The sequence below is a fragment of the Polyodon spathula genome, chromosome 31, assembly GCF_017654505.1.
Source record: "Polyodon spathula isolate WHYD16114869_AA chromosome 31, ASM1765450v1, whole genome shotgun sequence".
Classification (NCBI taxonomy): domain Eukaryota; kingdom Metazoa; phylum Chordata; class Actinopteri; order Acipenseriformes; family Polyodontidae; genus Polyodon; species Polyodon spathula.
In genome coordinates this window covers 179,166-197,691 of record NC_054564.1, presented here as the reverse complement: position 1 = coordinate 197,691, position 18,526 = coordinate 179,166, and the positions used below count along the sequence as shown (strand labels likewise).

At 46.8% G+C, this 18,526-nt stretch overlaps 1 protein-coding gene across 2 annotated transcripts; it reads right to left on the bottom strand.

Moving 5' to 3' along the window:
* Window positions 1–1,863: 1,863 nt before the first annotated feature.
* LOC121303169 (tissue-type plasminogen activator-like) lies at window positions 1,864–16,448 on the bottom strand. 2 transcript variants are annotated; one of them, XM_041233684.1, is made up of 15 exons: window positions 16,314–16,448; window positions 11,896–12,020; window positions 11,066–11,108; window positions 10,740–10,871; window positions 9,851–9,961; window positions 9,034–9,208; window positions 8,347–8,438; window positions 7,661–7,835; window positions 7,383–7,468; window positions 7,174–7,242; window positions 4,778–4,973; window positions 4,372–4,508; window positions 3,865–4,005; window positions 2,972–3,120; window positions 1,864–2,736 (listed from the first exon to the last, which is right to left on the bottom strand). In XM_041233684.1, exons 2-15 carry the CDS (start codon window positions 11,953–11,955, stop codon window positions 2,569–2,571), a joined length of 1,734 nt encoding a protein of 577 aa, XP_041089618.1. In that variant the 5' UTR covers window positions 11,956–12,020; window positions 16,314–16,448; the 3' UTR covers window positions 1,864–2,568. The 2 variants fall into 2 exon arrangements, with proteins under 2 accessions (XP_041089618.1, XP_041089619.1); XM_041233685.1 differs by lacking the exon at window positions 16,314–16,448 and adding an exon at window positions 14,714–14,862.
* Window positions 16,449–18,526: the final 2,078 nt, after the last annotated feature.

The following is an 18,526-nucleotide window of genomic DNA, read 5'->3' as shown; positions in this document are numbered from 1 at the left end:
AAAATGGCATACTTCAAATTGTTGCAGCTAAACAAATTAAGAGTCTCCTCGTTCTTGATCTTCTGTTTCGTCAGTAAGGGCTGGAGATCCTGTCTGTTACTGAGCAGCTAAGAATGTTTTATTATATTCATTTCATGGCAAGTTATTACACTGCCTTAACAGCACTATCACAATATAGAAACATTTTACAGAGTTTCTGAAGTTTGATTCCAAAAGTTCTGTGATGTGTTAAAGTACTGAATTGTGTTCTTTGATTTGGTCTGTGGCTCGTTTAATTACAGGATTGCATTACCTGAACTGCAGGTGTTAAAGTTTTGCTCAATTGCATTAATTCAATGATTTTGTAAAGCTTTGTAATTTTGCATGCCTAGTGTGATAGAATAGGGTAGGAGCTGTATGTCACCGGCAGGTACTTCAGCACTAAGGACGTGTGTGTTAACTTTACTCTGTACATTTATTAAAGGCACAGGAATTGTTATTAATAACTGTTAATTATCAATACAATTATGCAAACTAATATCAGTCCCAATTAGTGTGGATAAATGACTCTCGTGTGTGTGTGTGTGTGTGTGTGTGTGTGTGTATGTGTATATATATATATATATATATATATATATATATATATATATATATATATATATATATAATCTATCTATTGCTACACACTCAGAATTTCTGAGTTTGTAAAATGGACTGCTCCACCTGCTGGCTATGTTTAACATTGAGAGAGAGAGAGAGAATTTCAAGTCTTGACCGCGGGGAGCGATGCCGCCCCGCGCTGTGCGTGTCCTCGATAGAAGGGTTATAATCCCTCGCTTCAGTTCCCCTCTTGTTTTTAAACGGTTGTGATTCAGCTCGTGTGTTTGTGGCAGTGCTGCTCTGGGAGCGCTGTGTGTAATAGCTGTACAGTTCAGTTCGTACAACGTGTTGTGAAGTCTTGCCTTGGTTCAATAGTGCTGCTGCCCCTGGCAAGAGGCGTCAGTCCTGCTGGATGCAGTGGCCCCTGTGAGGCAGGGCATGTCGCCGGGTACCTGGTACTTCTAGTCTCCAGGACGATCGGTTCTTTGCAGCCGAATGACTTGAATGCACATGTTTTTGTTTTGTGTGTTGTGTTTTTTTTTCTATTATAACAATGCAAACAGCGTTCAGTTCCTCCCTGCAGTGCCCCGCTATGAGACCCCGCTCTGCGTCAGCGGCGCGGCTGCAGGTTCCACTGTAAGAGTCTGTCTAATAAACCTGTTCGTGTGACTCCACATGCCTGTCTGGGTCTTCCTTCCTTTATTTATTTATAGTTCAGGACATAAATAATAATACAAACACAACCCATACATACTCCCACCCAACAAAAAAGCACCTGACTGCCTGATATCAAACTGGGTGAGAAGGATTCCTTGATGTGTTTCAATCTAACTATCTGGATAGTGACATCGCTGTTAAAGCTTCTGTTTGATGGATTTCAAACCAGGTATAGAGCCTACATCAAATATTAGCGTTTTACTTTCTTTTATACAGAATTTAAGTGTTTTAAAAATAATAATACTACTTATTTGCTCTACAAAACCAGACACGTCCTGCAAATGTAGAACCTCCAGCACACAAAATTCTCAATCTATTCAGATGAAAAAACCCTGTTAAACTTCTGTATCTAAACAACATGTAATAACATCTCCTATCTTTTCTTCTTCCGTTACAAAAACTTTAGGGGGGGTTAAGTGGCTCATGATCTATTTATTTATTTTTATTACAGGTGGCTACAGCAAAAACAAAAAAACACAGTTATTTTATGGAAGTGGAATATATTTTAAAAACAAATAATATACAAAACAAAATTAAATCTGATATAATAAATACAGATTAACCAATACAATTATTATATGCACAAAAACACACAATAAAAATAAATAATAATAACAATCATAAAACTTTTTAAAAAGTCTCTCGGTGTGTCGAGTCTTACTGGACTGTGCAACAGCCTTCAGCACTCTGCACTGAAACACAACGGAGGAGTTTAAAAACAGTACTGTTGGGGATGGAGCAGTCTCTTCTGCAGCATACAGGAGAGTCTCTGTTGAAATGCAGTCTTTCTGGGTGGCGAGAGTGGTTTAGACCTGCTTTAAACCGTCTGCATGGAAACAAGTGGGGAGCGGATATAGTTGTGAGCTGAGACCTGGACTGACTGCTTCATTCACAATCCAACACACACACACAAAAGACTGGGTTACTGTGCAAACTAGCAGTGCCCTGCACACGCGACTCAATCAGGTTCTGAACGTTAAAACTGCTTCACAGAGAATAGAAACGTTTAAAAAGTAGCATGGATGCAGACACACACATATATATGCGGTGCTGGGAATGGCTTTGTCTCTTTAGTTTGATCTGCTGACACTCAGAAGGTCCTGGTAACAGTGATCCACACGGTGCAGAACTGCTTCCCTCACAGATCCCACAGGGAGGGCTAGCGAGTCCAGGCCAGGTGTCTGCCATTGTGATGTTAAAGGGGAAGTGGTTTTAGCCAGACGGTCCAGGCTGCGTGTGTGTGTGTTTGCTGGCTGGCTGGCTGGCTCCTCTCTACCGTGTCGCCTGGCTGATCTTGCCGTTGATCCAGCCCAGGTATTTGCTCACTCTGGTGTAAACCCCTGGGGTGTCCTTCTTCCCGCAGCCGTCCCCCCAACTGATGATGCCGATGAGGTTCATCCGCCCCCCGCTGGAGCAAACCAGGGGACCCCCAGAATCGCCCTGCGAGAAACACACAAACGTTTTACAAAGTAGAATTTAGATCTCATCTTTAAAACAAAGACTCTTCACAATGACATCGCAAAAACCTCTACCACAATAGGGCCACAGCAGTATTTCATGTTAGATTTGGAATCGCCACATTTTTCAAGTGTCAGTTTTTGCGTAAAGTACATGGAAAACGATGTAGGGCGCTGCAGTGTTTTTGGCTGCAGCTGCACACGGACTCGGGCCTCACCTTGCAGGCGTCGTCCAGCCCACGCGTGTCTCCGGCGCAGAGCATGTTCTCCGTGATGAGCCGATCGGAGAGACGGTCCGAGGTGCAGTCTCGGGATGGCCAGAGCCGGACATGACCCTCCTTCAGCCGCTCAGAGTAGAAAGCAGAGACTGAGGAGAGACGCAGAGATTCAGCAAGACATCAGTCAGGATCACAGAGTCACACATAGGTGAGAGACGGAGGTTCAGAGAGACATCAGGATCACAGAGTCACACACACGGGAGAGAGACGGGGGTTCAGCGAGACGTCAGTCAGGATCACAGAGTCACACACACAGGAGAGCGACGGGGGTTCAGAGAGACGTCAGTCAGGATCACAGAGTCACACACACAGGAGAGAGACGGAGGTTCAGAGAGACATCAGGATCACAGAGTCACACACACAGGAGAGCGACGGGGGTTCAGAGAGACGTCAGTCAGGATCACAGAGTCACACACAGGGGAGCGACGGGGGTTCAGAGAGACACACACGGGAGATACGGGGGTTCAGCGAGACGTCAGTCAGGATCAGAATCACACACACACACACACGGGAGAGAGGCAGAGAGCAGCTGAACACTTCAGTTTCACTGGTGACTGTTTGCTGAACTTTCTTATAGCTCACACAGCATATTAACTTATAAAATCAGAGTGTTTCTTATTGTTTGTAGAAATACCATCTTGCTTAGGTTTCTGCGCAAAAAAGTTTTCTGTTGAATTAGAGAACCCAAGATGACTTAATAACTCACTCTAAATCATAACGAAACAAGCTTGTAATAATGGGATGCTATTCAAAAGCGTTGTTGCGAGATATTTTTTTTAAACTTTAGAACTATGACATCACTGCGCATCGAATGGAATGAAGTCAGCTCTTACACTCCTCCTCCTTGCCATAGCCAGAGATCTCACACTCAGACCAGTCCGGGAGAGAGAGGCCGGGGTCGGGGAGGCAGACCGGCCGGACGAAGGAGGTCTCCAGCGCACACGCCCCCGAGTCACTCATCAGCTTCAACAAAACTGCAGGGGAGATGGGGAGAGAGACGGGGAGTTAGAGAGGAGAGAGAGAGAGCAGAGGAAAGAGGGTTAGAGAGGAGAGGAGTGGAGAGACACACGGGGTTACAGAAAGGAGAGACAGGGTTAGAGAGCAGAGGAGAGAGAGAGACGCACAGAGGGGTTAGAGAAGAAAGGAGAGGGTTAGAGAGCAGAGAGAGAGAGACACAGAGGGAGTTACAGAGGAAAGGAGAGAGACAGGGTTAGAGAGCAGAGGAGTTTAGAGAGGAAAGGAGAGAGAGGGGGGTTAGAGAGGAGAGAGACAGGGTTAGAGCAGAGGAGATAGAGAGACACACGGGGTTAGAGAGGAAAGGAGAGAGACAGACGGCTCACCTATATCGTTGTCAAAGGTCTCGCTGTCGTACTGCTCGTGGATGAAGTATTTCTCCACTCTGAAGATCTGCTCGTTGGTAGAGTTCTGAAGCCGGTAGGTGCGTCCCATCACTACCTTGAGCAGATCAGGACGGAACCTGCAGCAGGAAGAGAGAGAAGAGAACAGACATCATTAAAAGAGTCATTTAGTGACTTGGAGACTGGGGAGGGGGGTGAACTCTGCTTCACCAATAACTGCTGCAGAGTCTCTTCCAATAGGACCTCGCTTGTTTTGCATCTCATCCGAAGGACGGAGCACAAGGAGGTCCAGTGACTTGCTCAGGGTCACACGCAGGCACTCGGCTCTGACACGTCTGTCTCAGTGTTTCTGGTCTGGGGGTTCGGGGCGCTCCGCGGTGACACGTACCGTTCCTCGAAGCAGTGGGCGGCAGACAGCAGCCAGCAGGAGCCAATCAGAACACCCCCGCAGAAGTAGGAGTCGGCACGGGCGTGGCGGTTGTACACGAAGAGAGCAGCCTGCCAGGGGTGAGAGGTGATGCTGGAGACCTGACCCCCCTTAATCCGGTACTGAGAGACAGGGGCCAGCCGCTCCCCACAGCTCTCTGAAGAGGAGGAGCAACATCAGGATCATCATTATTAGAGCTAGCATTATCAGCATCATCATTATTAGAGCTAGCATCATCAGCATCAGCATCATCATTATCACAGCTAGCATCATCAGCATCATCATTATCACAGCTAGCATCATCAGCATCAGCATTATCACAGCTAGCATCATCAGCATCATCATCACAGCTAGCATCATCAGCATCATCATTATTACAGCTAGCATCATCAGCATCATCATTATCACAGCTAGCATCATCAGCATCATCATTATCACAGCTAGCATCATCAGCATCATCATTATCACAGCTAGCATCATCAGCATCAGCATCATCATTATCACAGCTAGCATCATCAGCATCATCATTATCACAGCTAGCATCATCAGCATCATCATTATCACATCACTAGCATCATCAGCATCATCATTATCACAGCTAGCATCATCAGCATCATCATTATCACAGCTAGCATCATCAGCATCATCATTATCACAGCTAGCATCATCAGCATCATCATTATCACAGCTAGCATCATCAGCATCATCATTATCACAGCTAGCATCATCAGCATCATCATTATCACAGCTAGCATCATCAGCATCATCATTATCACAGCTAGCATCATCAGCATCATCATTATCACAGCTAGCATCATCAGCATCATCATTATCACAGCTAGCATCATCAGCATCATCATTATCACAGCTAGCATCATCAGCATCATCATTATCACAGCTAGCATCATCAGCATCATCATTATCACAGCTAGCATCATCAGCATCATCATTATCACAGCTAGCATCATCAGCATCATCATTATCACAGCTAGCATCATCAGCATCATCATTATCACAGCTAGCATCATCAGCATCATCATTATCACAGCTAGCATCATCAGCATCATCATTATCACAGCTAGCATCATCAGCATCATCATTATCACAGCTAGCATCATCAGCATCATCATTATCACAGCTAGCATCATCAGCATCATCATTATCACAGCTAGCATCATCAGCATCATCATTATCACAGCTAGCATCATCAGCATCATCATTATCACAGCTAGCATCATCAGCATCATCATTATCACAGCTAGCATCATCAGCATCATCATTATCACAGCTAGCATCATCAGCATCATCATTATCACAGCTAGCATCATCAGCATCATCATTATCACAGCTAGCATCATCAGCATCATCATTATCACAGCTAGCATCATCAGCATCATCATTATCACAGCTCATCATCATCAGCATCATCATTATCACAGCTAGCATCATCAGCATCATCATTATCACAGCTAGCATCATCAGCATCATCATTATCACAGCTAGCATCATCAGCATCATCATTATCACAGCTAGCATCATCAGCATCATCATTATCACAGCTAGCATCATCAGCATCATCATTATCACAGCTAGCATCATCAGCATCATCATTATCACAGCAGCATCATCAGCATCATCATTATCACAGCTAGCATCATCAGCATCAGCATCATCATTATCACAGCTAGCATCATCAGCATCATCATTATCAGAGCTAGCATCATCAGCATCATCATTATCACAGCTAGCATCATCAGCATCATCATTATCACAGCTAGCATCATCAGCATCATCATTATCACAGCTAGCATCATCAGCATCATCATTATCACAGCTAGCATCATCAGCATCATCATTATCACAGCTAGCATCATCAGCATCATCATTATCACAGCTAGCATCATCAGCATCATCATTATCACAGCAGCATCATCAGCATCATCATTATCACAGCTAGCATCATCAGCATCATCATTATCACAGCTAGCATCATCAGCATCATCATTATCACAGCTAGCATCATCAGCATCATCATTATCACAGCTAGCATCATCAGCATCATCATTATCACAGCTAGCATCATCAGCATCATCATTATCACAGCTAGCATCATCAGCATCATCATTATCACAGCTAGCATCATCAGCATCAGCATCATCATTATCACAGCTAGCATCATCAGCATCATCATTATTAGAGCTAGCATTAGCATTATTTGATTAGAATTATCATTAGCTTCATGATTATTATTATTATTAATTATATTGGTGTGATCTCTGTGGGGGTTCTCTTGTGTGCGGAGAGCATGACTGTGCGGGCAGCATGTTCTCTGCAGGGCCTGAGAGTTTGTGACTCACCGACTGCATTGCCGTTTCCACTCAGCAATCCTGGGGACCCCACTGTGGAGCTGCTGCCTGGGTAACCCACTGGGGAAACAAACAATTCAACAGTTCAACTGACTGAGCCACAGCGTGCATGGGACACACAATCCAACAGACTGCTACCCCTCCTCACACCTCCCCACCCCTCCCCAGCAGACTGCAGCTCTGCCAGGCTGGGTTCTTACCGCACTTGGGCAGGTCGCAGTGCTCCCAGGTGAGGGCTCTGCCTCTGTACACGTGGCACCAGGGCTTGACGTTGTTGTCTGGGTTCCTGGAGAGAGAGGAGTGCGAGTCAGTCTACCACGGCTTTGCTAGGAGTTTATTCAGACACACCTGAGCTTGTTACCTAAACATAGCTTTTAGTAAAACCTGGAATGGGCGACACTGCTCTGCACCAGGACCCTAAACGGGATGTGCTGCAGGGCAGTGGTATCTATTTGGCTGTGGCTGCGTGTCTCCTCACCTGCAGTGGTTGTGGCTGCCCAGCCCGAGCTGCCTGGCGTCGGCTCTCCAGGCGTTGTAGGCTTTCTTGGCGAGGGCGGGCGAGTCCCAGCTCAGGCACCGGGCGCCCGTGCGACTGCTGCTCTGTGAGCCACGGTACGAGGAGCCAGTGCCAGAGTAGCACTCCGCCAAGTTACCTGCGGGATAAACAGGGCGTCAGAACACAGCCTGCCGGGCACTGCCCTGTGAGGAGCTGCCCACAGCACAGGGCAGGCAGGGGCAAGCGCTGCAAAATCACAGGGAGGTCTGGTAAAAGCATAGAGAAGCATTGTAAAGCACAGAGAGGTGTGATAAAGCATATTGAAACATTGTAAAGCACAGAGAGGTCTGGTAAAGCATAGGGAAGCATTGTAAAGCACAGAGAGGTCTGGTAAAGCATAGGGAAGCATTGTAAAGCACAGAGAGGTCTGGTAAAGCATAGGGAAGCATTGTAAAGCACAGAGAGGTCTGGTAAAGCATAGGGAAGCATTGTAAAGCACAGAGAGGTCTGGTAAAGCATAGTGAACAATTGTAAAGCACAGAAAGATCTGGTAAAGCTAATTTAAAAAAGAAACTAGGGTAAAGTAGCTGTTGTAAAAGTTTCCCGCAGTAAAAGCACAGCAGCGTGTGACAAAGCCCAGTGAGAGCCCGGGAGGGCTGCCCGCTTACCCCGAGGACAGCTGGGCACACTGCAGAACTCCCACACCAGCTGCTTGTTTTTGTACACATGGCACCAGGGCGCAGTGTCATTATCAGGATTCCTGGAAGCAGGAGGAGAGCGAGACGTCAGCGCACGCTCAGAGTTACCGACACACTCCCTCGAGACACTATCCTGGCCAAGGGGTCAAGACCGCACTGGGAATCATGGCTACTGGCTGGGCAGTGCAGGGGAGAGGGAGCGGGCGCTGGGTCAGTGTGTGTGCGGGGGGCTGGGAGCAGCGACTGTAGCTGCATTACATTGAGTGCCTGCAGAGTTCAGTAAGCAGCTCCAATTCTTTGTCTGACAGCAAAGGCTAGTCCACTAGAATGAACCCTGAAAGCTAAGCCGAGAATCCGTAGGTAAAGCATGTTGTTTGCGTTGATTACAAATCTGTTCTGCTCCGTTGCTGGATCTAACCTTAACTTCACTGTATTTCAGTTAAAGTGCTTAAAAATATTGAAAAACGCACAGAAACGTATCATTCACTTAAAACATATTAAACTCAATTCAGACCCTTACAATACAAATAGAAACCCTTTACCCCCCTCTAGTGGCAGGTTGACCACACTGCACATATCAAACTCTACCCCCCTCTAGTGGCAGTCTCACCACATTGCACCTCTGATAAAGCTCTCCGGTGCCCCCTGCTGTCTGACCTGCAGTAGTTGTGGTTCCCCAGGCCCAGCTGCAGGGCGTCGTTTCTCCTCGCGTTGTACTTCTTGTCGATGAGGACACTGGAGTTCCAGTTCAGGCAGTCGATGGAGGACCGGCTCTGCCCCCAGGTTCCGCGGTACCCGCCCCCGCGCCCGGTGACACACTTCTCTGCCGTGTCTGGGAAACGAGACCGCACACACACACCGGTCAAACCAGGAGCTCCAATCAGCATTGCTGTCCTGCACAACTGGCTTTTCCAAGATACACCCCTGTTCATTACTGCACACTGCTGTGCCATCAATCTAGCGCCCCCCCCTCCGCCCCAGTTTCAATGCAAAGGGACCCGTGTTCTTTACTGCACACCGCTGTGCTTCAGCCTGGCACCCCCCCCCCAGTATCATTGCAAAGGGACCCGTGTTCTTTACTGCACACCGCTGTGCTTCAGCCTGGCACCCCCCCCCCAGTATCATTGCTTCAGCCTGGCACCCCCCCCCCAGTATCATTGCAAAGGGACCCGTGTTCTTTACTGCACACCGCTGTGCTTCAGCCTGGCACCCCCCCCCCAGTATCATTGCAAAGGGACCCGTGTTCTTTACTGCACACCGCTGTGCTTCAGCCTGGCACCCCCCCCCCAGTATCATTGCAAAGGGACCCGTGTTCTTTACTGCACACCGCTGTGCTTCAGCCTGGCACCCCCCCCCCAGTATCATTGCAAAGGGACCCGTGTTCTTTACTGCACACCGCTGTGCTTCAGCCTGGCATGCCTCAGTGAGATCAAGCATGCAGAAGTGCGAGTGCAGAAAGTTTTGGGGCACGCACCGATCTCACACTGGGGTCCCGCGAAGCCGCTGGGGCAGCTGCAGATGAATTCGGGGGAGTAGCGCGCCTGCTTGCAGGAGCCCCCGTTGTAGCACCGACTCCTGCTGCATTCTGGAGGAGAGAAATAAACCAATCACTTTAAAATTATCTCTGCCTGTTCCTATCGAATCCCCCGGTCTGAATCCCACAGGAATAACACCGGAATATCTGCTGCGCTTCCTCCGAGTCCATCATTGTGAATTCAGCCCCCCTGTTAATTCATGTGGGTTTAATCACCCTGATTCATTCCATGCTCCTCTGTAATCAATGCTGTTGATCGCGTGAGTAAGACAGGCATTCAGACCCTCTTACTGCCCCACCAGGGGATTGTGAGAAGTGGTAATTCATACATGCGATCATCAATTATCACAAAGGAACATAATAATAATAATAATTATTATTATTTAGCAGATGCTTTTATTCAAAGTCACTTCAGAGACCAGGGGGGTGAACTCTGCTTCATCAACAACCGCTGCTGCTGCAGAGTCTCTTCCAATAGGACCTCGCTTGTTTTGTGTCTGAAGGACGGAGCACAAGGAGGTTCAGTGACTCGCTCAGGGTCTCACACAGCGAGTCAGTGGCTGGGATTTGAACCTCCTGGGATCAAACCCCTTTCTTTACCCGCTGGACCCCCGAGTCTCCTTGTCACAGAATTAATCTGGGTAATTAAATCCACATGAATTAAGGGGCTGAATTCAAAATGAATTACTTCTGATCTCACTCCCCCAGGAGAGATGACTGTTCATCCGGCCAGATGTTGTTTTGATTAATAATAATGTTAAGATTAATAAAGGAAACACATACAGCAGGGCTCGGCATAGTCCTGCTTCTTCAGATTGCTCTCACTCACCCACAACGGGCACCGCGTGGCACCTGCTGTTCCCGTTGGCACAGCGGCAGTATTCCACTCTCAAGCCATACCAGCGCAGCCACGTCTCCCCTTGACTGTGAACCTCCGTGGACAGCCAGTCCTTACAGTGCTCTGCAGGGGACAAACGAGGGGGGGGGGGCAGGTCAGTGAAGGGACACGGGAGAGAGATCAAGAGACAGAAAAAGGGACACAGAGTGCTCTGCAGGGGACAGACAGGGAAAGTTAGTAAAAGAGACAGGGGAGAAAGACAGAGAGACAGAGAAAGAGTTCTCTGCATGGGACCCCCGGTGATGTCAGTCGCTTACCTCTGAACATGCGTGTTCCTCTCCGTGTTCTCACGAGGGATTCCTGAAACGACAAGCAGGAGACGTGTCAGCAGGGCCAGCAGCTCCACAAGCACTGTGGTCACTACAGCTCAGCCCAGCTCAACCCAGACCTGCCACTGCGGCTCAACCCAGACCTGCCACTGCAGCTCAACCCAGACCTGCCACTGCAGCTCAACCCAGACCTGCCACTGCAGCTCAACCCAGACCTGCCACTGCAGCTCAACCCAGACCTGCCACTGCGGCTCAACCCAGACCTGCCACTGCGGCTCAACCCAGACCTGCCACTGCGGCTCAACCCAGACCTGCCACTGCGGCTCAACCCAGACCTGCCACTGCGGCTCAACCCAGACCTGCCACTGCGGCTCAACCCAGACCTGCCACTGCAGCTCAACCCAGACCTGCCACTGCCACTGCGGCTCAACCCAGACCTGCCACTGCAGCTCAACCCAGACCTGCCACTGCAGCTCAACCCAGACCTGCCACTGCAGCTCAACCCAGACCTGCCACTGCAGCTCAACCCAGACCTGCCACTGCAGCTCAACCCAGACCTGCCACTGCAGCTCAACCCAGACCTGCCACTGCAGCTCAACCCAGACCTGGTGTAGCTACAGCGACAGTAAAACCTAGGAACCTCAATCAGTTTTTTGAAAAGCCGCTGCAAGGAGAGCGGAACCACAATTCACAGTGGATTTCAGCGGAAGGAGGGGGTTTATATCCGGGCAGCGTGAGGCGAGTCTTCTCTCTCTGCGAGGGGGCTGCCAGCTCCTCATGCAGGCTAGAAAGGGTTATTCTGGGGGTTCATTCTGTACCTTGTCTCCCAGTGAAGACGAGAGCGCCCCTAAAGCAACCAGGAACCACAGCAACGTCATCTTCGATTCCACAAGACTCTCGCAGCAGCCTGTCAGTCTGTCTGTCTGTCTGGGACTGTCAGTACCTGGAAAGGAAAGGCATGGCACTGTAAAGAAAGGGCACTTGGTTTGTTGCAGAGGAAGGAATGAGTCAACAGCACAACTTATTGCTAACCATTAAACCAAATGCAGCATTTCATGAGCAATGGTGGATATTTTACGGTTCTTTATGTAAAAGCACATTTAACAGAACAGCAGCTGCGCTGGGAAACAATGAAGAACAACATCTGTGTTTACATAACCTCTGTGAACGTCCGCTTTCACTCACAAACAGGAAAGAGAGAAAAAAAAACCTGAAGAAATTATAAACATAAAATACAAAACAGAAACACAGTGTCTCTCATTTCCGGACTGAAGGAGAAGTGCTTTCAGTATCCGAGAGATTTCTACGCATGTCACTTCCCTGGGCTGAGATGCAGTCCGCTAATCAGAGGGAGGCAGATTGAAAGACGCAATGGCTGTGCTTTGAGCAGGGAGCTGCACTCACTTTCGTACAGTATCGACTCCTGCATTGCAAGTTTGAACTGCACTATAGCTGTGAGTTCGCTTGACAGCGCTGTGACTGCATTTGAAATGAGTTCGCGTTTACCACAGCGCTGCGTTTACAGTGCTTTCTTGTAGAGGAAATGCAAACTGCAAAGGGTTCAGAACTAGTGAGACATAGCTAAGAGGCTGGTGGGAACTGGGAATGGATCACCAGAGTTATTCATTTGAAGCTATGGAATAAAATCCTGGTGCAAATGCAGGGTAAATGCACTGTGAATAAAGCACAGATGAGTGGATTGGAGCAATCTGTCCAGCTGGGGTACCTTTATACAAGTGTCACACAGTAAAAGCAAAGCACAGTATAGCACAGCGCAGGGAAAGCATTGTAAATCACAGAGAGGTCTGTTAAAGCATAGGGAAGCATTGTAAAGCACAGAGAGGTCTGGTAAAGCACAGGGAAGCATTGTAAACACAGAGAGGTCTGGTAAAGCATAGGGAAGCATTGTAAAGCACAGAGAGGTCTGGTAAAGCACAGGGAAGCATTGTAAAGCACAGAGAGGTCTGGTAAAGCATATTAAAGAAACACACCCTGGTAAAGTAACCCTTATAAAAGTGTCCCACAATAAAAGCCCAGCTCTGATCTGCAGAGTACTGATCTCCAGTCCTGATTATACGAGCTTGCATGCACTCTCAGTGAGCCAGCCTGCTCCCTCCCCTCTCGAGAGCGGCTCTGTGGATCCTGTTTATTTTCACAGAGGCCCCCACCTCTCCCCCCAGGAGTGTCGTGTGATTGAGCGTGCCGATTCACAGTTGATGAGATCAGAGCGCAGATTAAAGAGAGGCCTCTGACTCACTCCCCTCGGGTCCTCTCTCTCTCCACTCTCCATTCTTCCAAACAAGCAGCCCTTTCTCTCTCTCTCTCTCTCTCTCTCTCTCGATACAATAGAACCATTTACAAGCGACCCAGACCACAGTCTGCGGGATCTCCAATCATTTCTAATGCAGCAGCTCAGAGTGAGGAGCCTGTTCAGGGTGAATTCATGCAGATTGAGCTGAGAGTGAGGAGTCTGTTCAGGGTGAATTCATGCAGATTGAGCTGAGAGTGAGGAGTCTGTTCAGGGTGAATTCATGCAGATTGAGGGAATGTTTTAATCAGAAGAAGTGTGGAATGTGCCATGTGGACACATTTCTCTTCATCAGGAAATCAATCAGTACGTGACTCTCATGCATGGAATTTTTTTTTTTTTTTTTTTAAATAGCATAATAATCTATTATTCATAAACTGTATTATAGACTTTAATATATATATTAAATAAATAAATATATATATATATATATATATATATATATATATATATATATATATATATATATAAATATATATTAGAAATAATATATTATATAATATATATATATATTTATGATATATTATATATGATTTATAATATAAAAAGACTAGAAGAGATTTTTTTTATCCATCCCCATGTGAGGTCCCCGTGCATGAAAGAGTTAATTGAATTGTCAGCAAGCATCTCTGGACTGAATGTTAGAGAAAAGCGAGTCTCAGCAAAAATGACTGGATTTCCCCGTACTCTTTATTAAGAAAAAACAAGGTCAAGAGTAACAAAAAGCCTCCAAGCTTTATTAAATTAGACTGTGCTCTCTTGCTCCTGTCGGCTACATTTCTATCTCGCTTTTTGCGAGCTCTGCAATGCTGCCCTGAAGCCTGGCACAGTTCTCGTTAGGCCTGCAGTCCTGCTGCTCAGCTGCTGGTCTGTAATCCGGTTGGAAAGGGAATTTGTAATGAGATTCGCACCCCATGCCCCCACTGTGGGGACAGACAGCAGCTCCATCCTGTAAAAACAGCCCTGCCCATTCCTTCACTTCCATTAACTGATCAGCTTGTGAAAAACAAGCTACGAGATCTGGAGATCACGTGAAGGGGGTTCTATCAAACCAAACGCCCCCAAAGAAAACACCAAGCAGGGCTAGGATGCAGGCCATTTAGAAAGCGAATCGCTAATGAGCCATTTCCACTAGCAATCCTTCTCGCATTCCGCACTGACCGACTCCTGTCAAAATGTAGCTCGCCAGAGGCACAAGGGCATCAGCATTGCCAAGGTTACCCAATTCTTATTCTCTCTACACAAACTGGATGAAATTCTCTTCCCAGCAGTGCATGCACTAATCAGGCAGCAGAGCACGTTCACAGCCCCGGGACCCCTTACAGTACCTCTCCTCTTATCTTTCTCTGCCTCTCGTTGGCTAGAAGGCAGTGGGATGTATTTCTGCTCTCCAGCCTCGCTGAGCCACTCCCCTGCTGCAGCGAAGCCCCTGCTTGATTGGTACCAGCCGGTAGCAGGCTGGGAGAGAGCCAGAGGAGAGCTCTATTAGCAAGCAGCCTGCCTGCGGTGAGAAGGGGGCTGGTTTGGGGGGGGGGGGGTAAGAAGATGAGTGAGCCGTGAGTCAGCAGCAGGAATGCAAGTCAGCAAACCACAGAGCCACATTTACAAGAGCAGCACAGCCTGCAGCTTCAAAGGGTCCAGTCTTATAGAGGATTTCAACTGGAAATATGCACAGTCCGTCCTGTCACCTTTATCCATGAGATTACTATACATTTACCAGAGTTTACAATGCTTCCCCATGCTTTACCAGACCTCTGTGCTTTACAATGCTTCCCTATGCTTTACCAGACCTCTCTGTGCTTTACAATGCTCACCTATGCTTTACCAGACCTCTCTGTGCTTTACAATGCTTCCCTATGCTTTACCAGACCTCTCTGTGCTTTACAATGCTTCCCTATGCTTTACCACCCCTCTGTGCTTTACAATGCTTCCCTATGCTTTACCAGACCTCTCTGTGCTTCACCACGTTTTCCCTGCGCTGTGCTATACTGTGCTGTGCTTTTACTGTGTGACACTTGTATAAAGGTACCCCAGGGGCAAATCTAACCCTGTTGCTGGACAGATTGCTCCACTCCACTCCTCTGTGCTTTATTCACAGTGCATTTACCCTGCGTTTACACCAGGATTTTATCGCGGCTTTCAATCCACCTCCCTCTGATTAGCGGACTGCAGCTCGGAAGAGTTTTTCTAACTTGACCGATCGGATCGGAACAAAACCAAACCGACTCCAGGAACGGGACTCTTTCAGCTTTGCGCTTTTATAAATTCTAGATCTGGTCTTTATTTTTTGTCTATGCTCGAGAAGTCTAAACACTAATGATTTAAAAAAAAAAAAAAAAAAACAGAATGAAAAATAATAATAATAATAATAATAATAATAATAATAATAATAAATAGGTTTATACTGTATAGTTTATTAAACTGCTAACCATTCTCTTTTTCAATCCACTTTAGAAGGTATAGTAATAATAATATATTTTTATAAGATTATTATTATTATTATACGAATCATTTTTCTAAAGCCTCATGCATGTAATATGCATGTTAGCGAGATACAGATCACGCTTCTCATAGTCAACTGCATGTTGCAAAGCCAGCATATCTAATTACAATGAGAACGACTTTAACAATGCGCGCAGAGTTACAAGAGCCCACTTCATAAACTCACTCGATCCATAAGCAGGGCACCAATACACGAAATGAAAAAAAAGCTCCGCGTTGTTGTAACTCTTCTCCAGTCACCGTGTGTGTAATTAACTTTCCTATCTGTATCTATTTTATAATGCTTTTTTTTTTTTTTTTTTTTTTTTTTTCAAAGTTTTTGGCAGGGCGTCTTCTCGAATTCCACACAGAGTTCATACGAAATATTTTACAATTCCTGAAAATATAAATAAAAAAAACTATTTTGCACGAATCGAACAGACTCACCTTTCAGTTTGGGAGGGAGCGTCGCGCTTTCTTGCAGGTTTCCTTCAAAGCTTTCTTGCACCAGCGCGTTTCTCTCGGCTCTGCCGTTCACAGCTCTTCTGATTCGTTCGGTCCGGAGCCCGTATTTAAACCTCTTCAGCGAAACCCGTCCCTCAAACGAGGATTGGTGTGGGAGGCTGGCCCGGGGACCGAAGAGGAGGGGAGATGCCGAAAAGGAAAGATGCCGAGAAGCGTATCCGTGACGATTGTAAGATGTTATTGACTAATCAACGCTGAGAATTATCCAATATCCTGACGTCATCAGTTGACCAGGTTTTTTTTTTTAAGTGCAGCTGATGATGTAAGATGAGAACACTGTAATATTTTACGAGAATCAATGTAATATATAGTTAATAAACGTGCACAGATATTTACAATTGTTTTTTTTTAAAGCTGTTTCATTGCAGTATGTAATTATTAATATCATTATTGATCTTTTTTTCTGCTGGCAGCAGCGGTGGGGTAGAGGGAATGGTTTTGCCCCTCCCCTTTACGGTGTTCTTAATTACCTTTGTGTCAGGTGCAATTCTTCACGAATCAGTTTTTGAGCAAGAAGCCTCCACATCCTAACGCCTCTCTGCTCTTCGGGTGTGTTGGGATGGGACATTGCGAAATTAACGACTTTGTTTGCTCAAGATATAAACATTGAACCAAGGTTTTTTTTTTTAATTTTTATTTCTGTAATTAATAATAAAAAAAAAAAACCCCGTGACGTTTGCTTATTGAAACTGTTCCTCGTCAGAGAGACGCCACTTGAAAAGCATTATAGAACGCATGGCGTGGTGTTGTAATACATGTCTTCTTTGTCTTCCCAGCACCTTCCTCAAGCCCATATTAAGTTCACAGGAAATCCTATAGGTGCTTTCCTTGTGACCTGTTCTCGACCCTGTCTCGGGTGTTCAATATTATTATTTAGTCATTTAGCAGAGGCTTTTATCCAAAGCGAGGGTGTGCACTTTGTATCACAACTGCTGCTGCTGCTGCAGAGTGTCTTCCAATAGGACCTCGTTTGTTTTACATCTCGTCCAAAGGATGGAGCACAAGGAGGTCCAGTGACTTGTTCTGATGAAGCAGAGTTCACCCCCCTAGTCTCTGTAAGTTGCTTTGGGTAAAAGCCTCTGCTAAATGACTCATTCATAATAATAATAATAATAATAATAATAATAATAATATTAGCCCTGGCTGACTGGCTAAGCAGAGTCAGGCCTGGCCAGTCAGGGCTGGTCCACTAGAGGTTTGGGTCACTCCCATTGACCAGCGAGCAGGATTCTTCCTAGTAAGGAGTCAAATGCAGAGATTCTGCTCCTAATAAAAATTGCTCTGTGTTTGTATCCGTACCAGCGAGCGAAGTCTGGCATGTCAGACGTGAGCCAGCCTATTTGTGTTGGCTGATTCGTGTGACGAGATAAGTGGGTGGGAATCGCGTTTCTGTGAAGTGATGGAGAGGCATCTAGTACATCTAGGGTTGACTGGAAGTGAGGGTGGCGACGCCGTGCTGTCAATGGGACCCGCTGTGACGTTTGCGGCTCTAATCTGTTAATCACATGTTAGTCACAATCGATGTGTAGGGCAGAGAGACATGACTGTGCTATACAGTGAGCGCTCCATTGCGTAGCAGTTTGACACTCTTGGGATCTTCAACGAAAGCTGTATTATGTAGACTAGCCCCTCTCTCGCTCTCTCGCTCTCTCTCTCTCTCTCCTGCACAATGTGGGATATGGAGGAAAGCACAGTCATCTATGCCATTGCCAGCAGTTCAAACAAATAAGGTTGCACATCAGGCACACCCTAGTCCCTTCCTTTTCCCCACATTTTAACAGCTATGTCACCTTCCGTAGTTCATAATTACTACAGCTCTGAGGGCACAGCGCTACAGCTCTGAGGACACAACGCTACAGATCTGAAGGCACAGCACTACAGATCTGAGGGCACAGCGCTACAGCTCTGAGGACACAATGCTACAGATCTGAGGACACAGCGCTACAGATCTGAGGGCACAGTGCTACAGATCTGAGGGCACAGCGCTACAGCTCTGAGGACACAACGCTACAGATCTGAGGGCACAGCACTACAGATCTGAGGGCACAGCGCTACAGCTCTGAGGACACAATGCTACAGATCTGAGGGCACAGCGCTACAGATCTGAGGGCACAGTGCTACAGATCTGAGGGCAC

Bases quoted from the DNA above. Each gene is read 5' to 3' on its own strand.
- LOC121303169 (XM_041233684.1), bottom strand. From the start codon at position 11,955: ATGACGTTGCTGTGGTTCCTGGTTGCTTTAGGGGCGCTCTCGTCTTCA. The intron at 11,109-11,895 runs GTACAGAATGAA...TTGTCGTTTCAG, and splicing joins CGTCTTCACTGGGAGACAAG to GAATCCCTCGTGAGAACACG. The intron at 4,509-4,777 runs GTACGTGTCACC...TTCCTGCTGCAG, and splicing joins GCCCACTGCTTCGAGGAACG to GTTCCGTCCTGATCTGCTCA.